Here is a 12462-nt window from a genome sequence, read left to right as displayed (position 1 = left end):
GCTGGCCCTGGTGGGAGGGCGGTCTGTCCCCAGAAAGCAAACTGAAGATGCCAAAACATAAAATACAGAAAACACGATAACCACAGCATGTGTCCTGGGAAATGCAGGGGCGCAGGCCTCAGGCCCACGTGCAGGAGTGGGCGCCACAGCTACCTGACATCCTCCGGGCATTCCCCAGCGGCGTCACTTGCCTACCTTCTGGACATTTGACTTGCGGGAGTTGGGGAGTTCGGGGTGCTGGGTGCTTTCTGAGTGGCAGAGTAGCCCTCATCCTGACCTTCTGTTGGGGGTGGGGGCAGGGGGCCGAGAGGGTGGTGGGCGTGATCCCCTGGACCTCGAGGTATGACCCTGCCCGTGGGCAGAGGGTGCTGCCACCAAGCGTGTGTGGCGCCTGACGCCCGGAGCAGGGCCCCGCGTGCACCCCGGGGTTCTGCTGTTCTCCCTCGTGGAGGGGGACGTGCCGCTGCCGGGGCTGCCAGCCGGGCCGGTGCCTCAGGAGCGGCCCCTCAGAAGGCTGCTGCGTCCATGCATCGTGCATCGCTGACTGGAGGCGGCACCTGGGTTTCATGTGGGGTCACTGGATCTTAACCCCTGTCCTCTGTTTTTAAGCAGACGGTTGACGATGAAGCGATGGCGGCGTGAATGAAGGCCTGGTGAGGAGGAAACGATGCCCAAGGGTGGGTGTTCTAGAACCCCACAGCAGGAGGAGCGTTCCCTGAGCAGCGACATGGTGGAGAAGCAGCCCGGGAAAAAGGTGAGCTCGTCCTCCCCCACCACTCCGCGTGGGCCTCTTCCGGGCCCGGGGGAGGGCTGGGGGTGTCACTGTCGCTTGTCCCTCTGCAGTGGGCGACGTCTGTGCCGCGAGACCGTCTTCGGGCGGCAGTGGAGGAACTGCTGTGCTGGGTGGCTGTGGAGGACACGTCTGGCTTTTTTTAAGGATGTTTGTTATTTGGGGGCCAAAGTGGAGCTTTAACCACTAGGTCCGTGGACAGAAATTGCTGTCTGAGAGAACCCCAGTTCGGCCCCACCGTCTGTCCCTCAGGACCATGGGTTCCTGCCATATGGTTGCTGGCAGACCAAATCTGACGGTAGCCGTGCGAGTGGTCCTGACTTGAAACGCTGCTGGGTAATTGTACTCCCCGTTTGCTTGTTGCCAGTGTGAATAGGAAAATGGGTTGTAAATCTGCCTCGTTGTGTCCTGTTAATGTGCTGGCGCCCTGGGCTCGGGGTGTGTGCTGTGTGCTCCACAAGCTGTGACACCCAGTGTTCCCTCCAGACTGTTCTTAGCGGGACCCCCACGCTGGTCTGTAGGAGTTACAGACTCACAGGCTTCCTGAGGGAGGGCCCACCTGCAAAGGTGGCCTCGCCCGTGCTCTGCGTGGGGTGCTGTGGCCTGTGCCCGGCCCCCCTTGATCCAGGAGGAGGACGTTCAGAGAAGCCCTCCGTGTGGAAGCTGGATGTGGCTCGTTGCTGCTTTGCCCCGTGGTTTTACGAGCAGGTCTGGGAAGAGGCCTCGGGCTCCATGCTCCTCCCAGCGCTGGGAAACTCTGGGAGCGCTGGTTCCCGGAATCCCAGAGGAATCCACCGAGGAGAGAGTAGGAGGCCGCGTCCAGATGCTGAATTCCCAGGAAGGGTGGCAGGGGTCCATGGATCCAAAGCCCCTGGGAGCCCCCGCTCCTCTCGGGGCTCCAGACAGGCCTTCTGGTGGCAGTGAAGGGGTCGGGGTATTGCCGTCCCAGGTGGACTCCTGCGGTCCCAGTGACGCTGGGGATTGCAGAGAGGGAGATAGAGAAAAAGGGCCGAGGAACAAGCTGTGCCTGGCCGAGGAGCCAGCCCCGCGCCCTGCCCCGCTCTCTGCGGGACGCCGGCTGAAGCACACGCCACCCGCTGCGACCCCCTCCCCTCCACAGGACGCTCCCCGGGCATGGCTGTGTGACACCACAGGTGTCCACGCAGGTTTCGCAGGGGAGGGACAGGTCAGGCCTTGAGAGAGAGGAGCACCCTGACTGGAGCAGGGAGGGCAGCTGCGTTCCCCCAGACGACAGGGCCGTCTGTAGAGGAGGCCCAGGAGGTGTGCGCAGAAGCGGCGGGGTGCAAGGCCTGCGGAGCGAGGCTGTGGCCGGAGCAGCGTGCAGAGTGCCTTTTCTGAGCGCTGTTAGCCAGCGGTCGGGTGTGTAAGTTTAAAAACACATGTGTGGGGCTTCCCTGGTGGCGCAGTGGTTGAGCGTCCGCCTGCCGATGCAGGGGACACGGTTTCGTGCCCCGGCCCGGGAAGATCCCACATGCCGCGGAGCGGCTGGGCCCGCGCATCCGGAGCCTGTGCTCCGCAACGGGAGAGGCCACAACAGTGAGAGGCCCGCGTACCACAAAAAAAAAAAAAGGCTACAGACTGTTTAGGGATTAATTTGATGAAAGGTGTGCACCCTGAAACCTGCAGAACTTTGCTGCGGGAAACTCAGGCAGTTCTGAGCCGCTGGAGAGGAGCAGGGCCTACGGGCCGAGGGTGTCTCCATGGTGTTCAGATGCCAGCGCCCCCCAGGCCAGTCTCATAGAGCCGTCGCGATGCAGGTCCCAGCCCCTGAGGGCTCTTGGGGAGAAGCCGATAAGCTGCTTCCAAAGTGTGTTTGGCAATTCAAAGGACCTGGCGCGGCAGCAGCCACCTTGAAAAGGCAGGAGGGAGTCGGAGGCCCTCGGCCTTGGCCGTGAAGCTGCGGGGCAGTGGAGACAGGCGCACACCTGTCCTGGGGAGCGGGGTCCCCACAGGCACCCACGTGTGTGCTCAGCTGCTTGTCTACAAGATGCTGAGGCTGCTTCGTTGCGAAAGGATCATCTTTTCAGCAGACGAAGGTGGGACAGTCAGATCAACCTATTTGTGCTGTTTTTGGTGGCTGATAGAGTCCTCATTCCTACTGGCTTCTGTCGTTGTTGGTCATTCACAGATAAGACTCAGTTAGTCATAGTCGAAGGGGTTCCAGGGCAGGTGTGTGGGGTGCGGGTTAAGAGCCAGCCCTCCTGTCTCTGTACGTGGTGTGTGGGAGCTGGCTGAGCGTCCGTAGGGGACGCTGGTTGCTGGGCCACAGCAGTTTTCAGGGTGTGCCACGGTCTGACATGGAGGTTGAACTGATAGAGGTTGAACCCGATAGAGGTTGAACTTGACGTCTAGACATCCTGTTAGCATTGAGGAAGTAAACACACTGTGGAGTGTGTACGGTTGGTCCCTGTGACGGTGCCTGGGTACTAGTGAGGGAGGCTCAGCGAGGTCTGCCCTGCTCTGCTCTGGCTGAGGGTTAAAAGCTTTCTGTGAGCACTTTTAGTGAAGTAGAAATGCACATTTCCTTTCTAGAACCTGGGATCACGATGATCCAGACCAGGCTCTCGGGACACCCCCCTCCCCCGCGAGCAGTCCCCACGGTAACACCCCACCCCCACCCACAGGGGATGCGGACTCATGGTGGGGATCTCTGCTTCCTTTCGATGGACAGGCCCTTGCTGTTGGAAGGAGGCTCTTCCTCTGTGGCTGTGTGGTGTCCATCGGATGGACCTTCGAGCAGCTTCTCTGCCGATTCCTGTGCTGATACACATCTGGGTTCTTTCCAGTCCAGGTGTGACATGAACATACATACATTGGGGTTTTTCTGTGGAGGCAGCAGATAGGGTTTAACGGTTCGTCAAAGTGACTGCACAGTTCTGCACCCCCAAAGCCTAGGTCAGGCGGACCCATCCGTGCTAACACTTGGGGATGTCAGTTTAATTTGCCTTTTTCTGTCGTCTACTGGTCTCCTGTACCGTCCTCTGCAAGCTGTCCGTCTGTGATCCATCTGGACTCATTTTGTGTTTCGTGCTGTAAGGGAGGGTCAAGGTTTATTTTCTTCCCTGTGGATGTCCACATGGTCATTGTCACTGGGAAGACTGTCCTTTCCTGCTGGGTTGTAGCGGAGCCCTTGTCACCAGTCAGGTGGGGCTCAGCTTCTGCTCTTTGCTCTGAACCTTTGGCCCTTGGGTCCAGGACTACCTGTTGTGACTGTAATTGTACAGTCTTGATACCTGGCAGTTTAATTTGCCCATCTTCGTTGTTCTTCAGAATTGTCCTTGCTACTTGTGACCCTCTGCGTTTCCATGTACATTTTGGAAAAAGCTGGTTGATCTCCACGCAAAGCCTGCTGGGTTTTGATTGGATTGCTTTGAATGTAGAGACGAGTTGGGGGAGATATGCTGTGCTAACAGTATTGAACAGTGTCCCATAAGTGGGCCTGCATTTTTATCAGTCTAATTTCTGTTCTCTCAGTAATGTTTGTAATTGTCTATGTAGAGGGCTTGAACACCTTCTGTTAGATTCATTCCTGTGTATTTAATGTCTTTGGATATGAATATGTAATATTTCAGCATGATTTCCTAATGGTTTATAGTATATAGAAACCAGTCACTTTCCGTGTGATTGAGCTTCTCATTCACTTACTAATTTGAAGAGTTTAATCGTAAATTCCTCTGGATTTTCTCCTGTGTAAAAACACAGCGTCGTAAGATAAATACTCCTTGTTATCCCTCAGGAAGAAGAGGGGGGCGGGGCTGGCCTGGTCTGACCGTGGAGGAGACCGCCCCCCTGAGGCGTGTTGTCACGGTGGGGCGCAGCCCGCCGGCATCTTCCCGCAGCTGTGGAATGTTCCGTCTACGGCTGCACTGGAGTGGATGCACCCATTTGCCTTTTGATGGGCGGTTGCTCTTTCTTTTACTGTTATGAACAAAACTGTGAGTTCGTGTGGCATGTCACTCACTCCCCGGACTTCGTTAGAAACTCTGAGTGGCCCCAAGCAGCGTCCGAGGCCCACTGCTCTGCCGGTCCAGTCAGCGATTCTTGTGAGAGTACTGGTGTTGCCTCCTGGTTTTAATTTGCATTTTCCCAACGCCGAACACCTTTCCAAACGTTAACTGGCTGTATGGATATTTTTTTCTGACAAGTGCGTGTTCAGATCTTTTGCTCATTAAGAAATAGGTTTAGTTTTTCAGTAGATGTGGTGAGTATAGGCATTCCTGCCTTGAACCCCCTCTCGGGGGTGGCACCCAATCTTCTGCACCAAACCTGTGTCAGGTGGGGGACGTCCCTCCCCACAGTGTGCTGGGAGTTGGTCTCAGGACCTCAGGGCTTTTCTGCAGCTGTGGAGATGATCATAATTTTCCATCCTTTTTTTTTTAAAAAAAGCATTTTTAAAATACTTATTCATTTGGCTGCGCTGACTCTTAGTTGCAGCATGCGGGATCTTTAGTTGCAGCATGCGAACTCTTAGTTGCGGCATGTGGGATCTAGTTCCCTGACCAAGGATCGAAGCTGGGCCCACTGCATTGGGAGTGTGGAGTCTTAGCCACTGGACCACCAGGAAAGTCCCCGTCCTTTATTTTCTTAGTGTGGTGAATTACATTGATTTTTTAATTTCTTGCATTTCTGAATACGTTGTTAGTGTGATTTGTGTTATCTTTTTTTGTGTCTGTCGATCAGATTAACGAACTGGACCAGGAGTTTTTTTGGTGGCAGGTTGCTTATTACAGTTTGGGGCTTTCACTGGTGGGTGCTGTTCTCCTGGCAGGGGCGGCGGGGGGCGGGGCGGAGGTGCGTGCAGGTGGTGACAAGCGGGCCTGTGTCCTGGTGCCTCTGGCACCGGCTCGGCCGAGGCTCGGGCTCTGCCTGCTGGTCCCTCTTCGCGCTCCGGGTGCCCTCGGAGCTGGCGGTGTGTTGTGGCGGGGTCTCCCTGGTCACCCAAGGGTGTCTCGTTGCCTGCTGAGACTGGAGGGCACGGCGTGGCAGTCAAGTGGAGGACTCTCAGGGCCCTGGGAGACAGGACTTGCGCCGCTCAGGGTTGGGCGTCCCCTCCCAGGAGCACCCGACGCCCCAGTGCCGTGAGGGCTGCTGTGAGGGCCGTGTGTTTGCCTCCGCCTCCCCGGGGTGGATTCCAGAAAGGAAGCCTGCTGCTGGAGAAGGGGCCGCCTGGCGGTAGCAGTGCCGTCCTCCATGTCAGCAACGCAAATTGGCTGGCCCGTGTGGTGCAGTGCGCTGCGGGCAGACGAGCCGGGGCGCTGGTTAGCCTGAGGCTCTGCTGAGCGCCCGCACCCCACCCTCAGGGCTCTGTGTGCTGCCCTTTCTGTGAGGGGCGTGTCACATCCCGATCCCCCCGCGCCCCCCCCCCCAAGGTGGCGCTTCCCCCGGTTCTGCAGACGGTGGCAGGCGAGGCAGACGCCCGGCTGGACCTCCCAGTTTGAGGCTGGAGTTCGGGCTCCCGCGTCCTTACAGGTCAGCAGGGCTGGGAGCGATGGCCACACCCGGCCGCCCTCTAGCCAGCTCCTGCTCTGGGCTGGGTCGCCCGCACTGGGCTCTGCTCCGGGGCTGCTGCGGCTGCAAGATCCGTCCCAAAGACGGCCCTGCAGTGTCACAGGCCTGTGGTGACCAGAGGTGGCTCAGGCCCCGGGCAGGCGAGGGACGACACGCTGGAGGGGAGCCAGCGTCTCAGGGCAGACATTCTCTCCCGTTCGGTGCGAGGCCGGGCCCCTTCGTTCACGGTCACGGGGAGAGTTTCCAGTAGAGGGCAGGTTCCGTCTGTCAGCAGGCCCCTCTGAAGGTGCGTTTTCGCCGTTACTGAGTCCATCTCTGGGAACACGAGGCAGGAGGCAGCGAGGTGGTAGGGCCGTGGGTGCCTCTGAGCCTGGTGGGCAGGAGGGGTGTCCATTGCCCAGATAAGAGACTTGCTTTCCGGGCACGTGAAGTCCTGCTAGACCTAAGGACTTTGAGAGTCTAACTTGGGGCCAGCGTCTGAAAGCGTCACTCTCTTTTCCAGGATAAAGATAAAGTTTCTCTAACCAAGACCCCAAAGCTGGACCGCACTGATGGTGGGAAGGAGGTGAGAGAGCGAACGACCAAGCGGAAGCTGCCCTTCACTGTGGGCGCCAATGGAGAGCAGAAGGACTCGGACACAGGTACCCACCCGCCCCCGGCGCCCCAGTTCTGCTGCACGGACTCGGGAGGGGGTGACTCACAGCTGACAGGGCAGATTCCCAGGCAGAGGATTCCCGCAAGTGTGCACAGAAGCCACGTTCCCCCAGCCCCAGCCTGCCCAGGGGCCTCCCGTGCGTGTGAGCACGGGCTCCTCTCTCTCAAGGAGAGCCTCTGGAGAACTTCACATGGCAGGATAAACGTGTTTCCCCTCAGGGCTGCAGAAGCACATAAATTAAACCCAGTTGTTTGAAATGGAGGCCAGAGGGAGCTGTGAGAATGAGCAGGAGGCACGCAGTCCCCCTGCGCGTGCGCTGCGGGTGTGCCACTCACCACCACGTGGCGCGTGCGCGTTCAGGTTGGTTCCATCCGAGCTGCCTGCAGGGACATGTGCTGGGTCCAGGCAAGAACCCGGCCCCTTTGCCAGCCGGCTCACACTCCTCCTCTTGGTCCTGGTGTGCTGGGCCTTCCCCGCCTGCCGGTCATCTGACTGCAGACCCCCTAAGCCAGGGGCAGGTGTGGGGTGGATCCACAGAGCCGCGAGGGGGCCTGGGTCCCCCAGGATGCAGCCACGGGGGAAGGAGCAGAGGTCCTGCCAGGATCGGGCGGAGGGCAGGGGGCTTTGCTGCACGTGAGGGTTTGTGTCAGGTCTCAGGAAAATGGCAGGTACGGGAATGACATAAATGTGAGAGAATTGGGAGAAATGGCAGGGGGAACAGCCTGAAATGAACGTCTTCACTCACAGCGCCTCCTGCACGGGGCGACCCCCAGGCGGGTGCGCCCCGGGCTCGCAGCCACTGAGCATGACCTGGGGTAGTTGCAGGCTGGTGAAGCAGGTTGGCGGGGTTGGTGGTGCCGGCTGGGGTATGGCTGGGGTCCGGGGCAGGCGGCTCGACCTCCGCGGGGTCCTCCGCAAGGGGAGGGGTTGGGCCGGGGAGGAGGGCAGAGGAGGTGGGAGTCCTCGCAGGGACCCTGTGCCTCAGGCTCTGGGTGCAGAAGAGACAGGCCCAGCTCAAGCTTGGGTGCCCGAGCCAGCTCTGGTACTGGAGGGCGTGGCGTCGCTGTTGGGTGCGGCTTCCTGGGTGCTGGGGGCCTGCAGGTCGGTGTCGTCCTCTGGGATGTCCCTGCCCGAGCACAGGCGGGCGCGGCGTCCTCGGGGGTGTCTGCGGGGTGCTGGCCGTGAAGGGGACGGTTGGCATCTCAGCACGGGGCGCCAGGCAGGTGGGAAACTGAAGAACGTTTTGCAAGTGGGATTTTCCAGGCAGGGACAAAGTCTAAGTACATGGAAAGTCCAGCATTTGTCCTCTTACTGTTGAGTGGCTATCCCTTTGGGGGCCAGTTTTGCTGCACCACTGACCCTGGAACAGCACGACTGCGAGCTGCACGGCTCCGCTTATGTGCCAGCTTTTTCAGTAGTACACAGTGTGGGAGGAGGGGGGCCTTCGACTGGGTGACTGTGTCCTGCCCATCCCCCCCGCCCCCGGGGTTCAGGGGCTGACCCTGCAGCTTTCTTGTACACCTGCTTTGGTCATGTGGCAGAACTCGTCTCCAGTAACTGGGAGCGTCTCATCCTTCGGGCCAGGACTGGGCACCTCGCCTGCAGCCCTGGTCACTGACCCCTCCCTGCCCTTCCTGGTGAGCGGCCGCCTGGCCAGGCAGAGTGAAGCTCTTCCTCTGAGAGGCCTCGCTTCCACCAGGTGCCGCCTGCCCACCCGCCCCAGGGCAGATGGGGAGGCTCTTGTACAGAAGTGCCAACTCTGGTGAGCACCGAGCTAGGGAGGCTGAAGGTCCCCGTGTTCCCACGTCCCCTCCCTGCCTGCTGGCTCCTGCCGTGTCCCTCCAGCGCCCCCTGCTGGGAAGATGCAGCCTGGCACTCACGGGACGGTTGCAAGTGGCCAGTAGTTTCTCCGGCTGTGCTCCCTGAGCGGGGGAGGCTGGTGAGCATCCCCCGGAGACCCTCGGGCTCCCTGGGAGCACCCTCCTGTTTCCCGGTCCCCAGGAGGCCCGCAGCGCTTAGTCAGAGCTGGGGCGTCCTCCCTGGAGCTCAGGCCACCAGCGGGCGGGTGCCTGCAGGCAGGGAGAGGGGGCCCTCCTGCCCGGTGCCAGTCTTGGTGGGACCGGGACCTGCTTCAAATTATACTCTGCTGTCTGCTTCTTATGTGTTTAATTTCCCCGCAACGTAAGTGTACGCACACCTCCTGCTGAGGTCCGTGTGGATGAAGCCCTGCAGGCTTCTTGCTCAGTCTGACAGCAGCCTTCCCGCCTCCCACCTGGAGCCCCCAGGGCCCTTCAGAGAGGGGCCTGTTCTCAGCTCCCAACGTTTCTTTGCTTCTACTTTGTGCTGGCTCTGCAGTGAGGATGTGTGAGCAGCTCACCCGTCTAGGGCTGGGATTTGGGGACGGAGGCGGCGGGCACGCAGCTTCCCTGGTGGGCAGGGCCTGTCGGGACTCCTGCTCAAGGCTGCCCTGTGTGCGGGGATTCACTGGCGCTGGGCTCTGAGCATGCCCCCTGCCAAATGCTGGAGGTCACGTGGGTGACCATGCAGGGGCTTGGCCGCCTGCCAGGCATGACACGCTGTGAGTCGCTGGTTGGGAGGGCACATGCCACCCACACTGTGACCCTGGAGCTCTCGGGACCCCAGAGCGGGCAGGACTGGTGTAGTACGCTGGCCACCTCCATCCCAGGCCAAGTCGAGAGGGCGTGGCTGGGCCCGCTTCTCTCTGGTCTGGGTCAGGGTGGCCGCCCCACCCGGTGAACTCCCGGGTCTGGGTGTGGGGAGCTCGAGGGGTGGTCAGAGGCCCCCAGGCAGGCTGGGGCCGGCGGGATGGATGCTGCTGTTCGTGCGCTGCTGGCGGTCTGGATTATGATTCACTGCTGTCGTGAAAGTTGGGGTCAGTGGTTGGGAACCCCTGTTGTCCAGGCCCTTTATGCCCACCTCACCTCCATGGATTCTGGCCTCCTGATCACGGTCACCTGGGGGACGGCTCTGTGGTCGCCCTTACCTGGAGCTGGAGCAGCCTCTGCCGGGGGAGTGAGACGTGGGGGGTCCAGCCTGTCCCTCTCAGGCCGGGGACTTGCTGAAGGCCACACAGACCGCTCTTTCTTTAAACGATCAATGCTGGAAATTTTTTTTAAAAAGGAAAAGGAGGAGACACAGAGCAGGAAACCGGAAGGGAAGCCGTTTGTCACCACAGCCTGAATGATGGTGCCCATGTGGGTCCAGTGGCGCTTGGAGGGTCGGAGTGTAATGCGGGGAGGACCCCGTGCAGCACGTCACCTGACGGGGTATCTGTCACATGTGGACTGTGCCTGGGCCGGCTCCTTGGTCAGAAGCCTGTGTTTGTGACTGATCGTGGAGGTCAGACCCTGTGTGGTGTGGGAGGTGTGCTCTGAGGCCAAGGGACGGGCCGCTCTTGGGACAGCAGGTCCCAGTGCCGACCACCCACCTCCCATCAGCCTGCCGTGGGCCGAGCCCTGCAACTTCATGGGAGACCGAGGACCTCCTCCGCCCCCTCCCCACCACAGGGCGGAGCCCTGACGATGGTGACATCTGAGGAGAGTCTTAGATTTCCCACTTTCGGCAACGTGGTACGCCCTGGTTGTCAGCCACGGGGCGTCTGGTGGCAGTGGACGGGCTGAGGGCAGCCGTGCCTGCCGACACCTCCGGCTGGAAGATGCCATCCTCCCGCCTGGGGGCCGAGAGGGCTCCCCAGGCTCACGCCGTCCTGCCCCCATGGGGCTGGCCCTCCCTGGGCCTCTGGGCGCCTTCCTAGCCCCAGAGCGGAGACGAGGATTGGACCCAGAGATGGCCGCCACAGGAGGAAGACACCCGAGCAGACACAGAACAGCGTCCAGAAGATCAGGCAGGGTTTTCACAGTGTAAAACAGAGCATGAGGCAGCAGAAACGATTGCTGAAACGAAGCATTCGGGCGGGGGACGGGTTCTAGCGCTTACTGGGTCCACCATGAGCAGAGTGAGTGAGCTGGAAGCTGCTGAACCTGAAGACGCCGCCTCGGCTGACGCACAGAAGGAAGAGGGGAGTTGCCGACCGGGGTCCAGGAGGAGCACACGGGGCCGCCGGTGTCTGCGCAGGGTGCAGGCTCCACGCAGAGCGTTGTGTGGAACCACGGGACCGCCCGAGGGGACACAGAAGGCGGCCGGGAGAGTGTCTGCAGACCACGTCCCGGAAGCCAGAGGAGACCTTCTCCCAGAAGCTCACTCTGTGTCTCTGCTGCCAGGGTTCGCCGTGACTCGGGGAAGTTCTCCACTGGACGCCGTCAGTTTTGCTGGGGAGTGAAACTCTCCAGGAGGAGTGGACTCTGGGTGCTGGGTCCTGAAACAGAGGCCCTCAGGGCTGCGCCCTCCGCAGGCCCAGCCCCAGCGGAGGCCACGGGGGCTGTGGGAGGAGAGCAGAGGCGTGTTCCGGGGGAGACAGGAACGCATTTAGGGGGAAACGCAGGGATGGCCTGGGGGGCTGGGGATCCTTGCATCTGCTAGCTGGGTGACCGTGTCCCAGGAAGAGATGATAAACGTGGCCCCGATTTCACAGAGGACCAGCGAGGTGATTGAGCGTGAGAATCAAGGCGCCATGGACATACAGGCCGAGTCACACGGCTGTGCTTCGCTTTCCTCACGGCGAGGGGACTGTCCAGGCTCGTGAGACTGCCTTCCCCCCGTTACCCTGGGAAGATGGCACGGCTGGCGTCCCCGGAGAGCGAGGGGGCAGGGTGTGCCCCAGCCCCCGCGCCCCCACAGCGCCCTCTGGCCTTGCTCGCCGCTCGCACGGACCTGCCGGTTTTCCGGCCTACAGCTTGACACGCCGCCTGGGCCTCGTGTACCTTCTGTTCTGCTTCCGGTTGGATGTGAGAGACAAAATGCCGGCAGAGCGCTGAGGGAGCTGGGCCGTTGCCCGGGCACCTCCTCTGCCGTGCCCCGATCCCAGCGCTGGCAGGCGGGGCCGTTGCCCACCTCAGGGCAGGGCAGGAAGGACGTTCTGCAGGTCTCACCTGGGTTGACCCCCGGCTTGGCCCCTGCCGACAGGACGCAGTGGCTGGGCAGGAAGGCCCTTCTGCAGCACCAGCGCCCCGGCCTCCGCTCCTCTGTGGCCCGGGTTCCGTGGGCAGCCGCCCCACCTGCGACGCCCAGCCCGGCCAGACGTGGGCTCTCCAGATCCCGGCAGCCGCGGCACCTGTAGAGAAGTACACTCCACCACCGAGAAGTTGGCGTCTCAGGAGATGGGATTACATTTGGGGTTTTTCCCTGTGTTAAGCCTGGGGAGACCAGAGGGTTGGGTTAGTCTGTTCTCCTCCACGTGTGGGGTGAGCAGGGCCCCTGGGCAGGTGTGGACTCGTGCTGGGGTTGCCTGAGCCTTACAGCTCTCCCAGCCCCTTCCTGAGACCACAGGCCGGTGCCACAGGGCCCAGCTCTGCCGCCGACATCAGAGTCTCTGGGTAGAAGTTGCTTCTTCGCTGCCACTCAACAGCAG

General features: G+C 60.9%; 1 protein-coding gene across 8 annotated transcripts in view; it reads left to right on the top strand.

Annotated features, from left to right (window-relative positions):
• ANKRD11 (ankyrin repeat domain containing 11) overlaps window positions 1–12462 on the top strand; it is a 168753-nt gene that overhangs the window by 136771 nt on the left and 19520 nt on the right. For 6 of the 8 annotated variants that reach the window (XM_060289796.1, XM_060289803.1, XM_060289797.1 and 3 more), the window contains 2 exons: window positions 613–754; window positions 6822–6960. In XM_060289796.1, coding sequence (XP_060145779.1) covers window positions 668–754; window positions 6822–6960 — 226 coding nt within the window. In that variant the 5' untranslated portion in view covers window positions 613–667. Of the gene's footprint in view, window positions 1–609; window positions 755–6821; window positions 6961–12462 lie in introns of all 8 variants that reach the window. The other 2 variants (XM_060289799.1, XM_060289800.1) reach the window with 1 other exon arrangement.

Source organism: Globicephala melas, chromosome 19 (assembly GCF_963455315.2).
Source record: "Globicephala melas chromosome 19, mGloMel1.2, whole genome shotgun sequence".
NCBI lineage: Eukaryota > Metazoa > Chordata > Mammalia > Artiodactyla > Delphinidae > Globicephala > Globicephala melas.
Note: the sequence above shows the minus strand (reverse complement) of the source record. Positions and strands in the feature narration are given on the sequence as shown.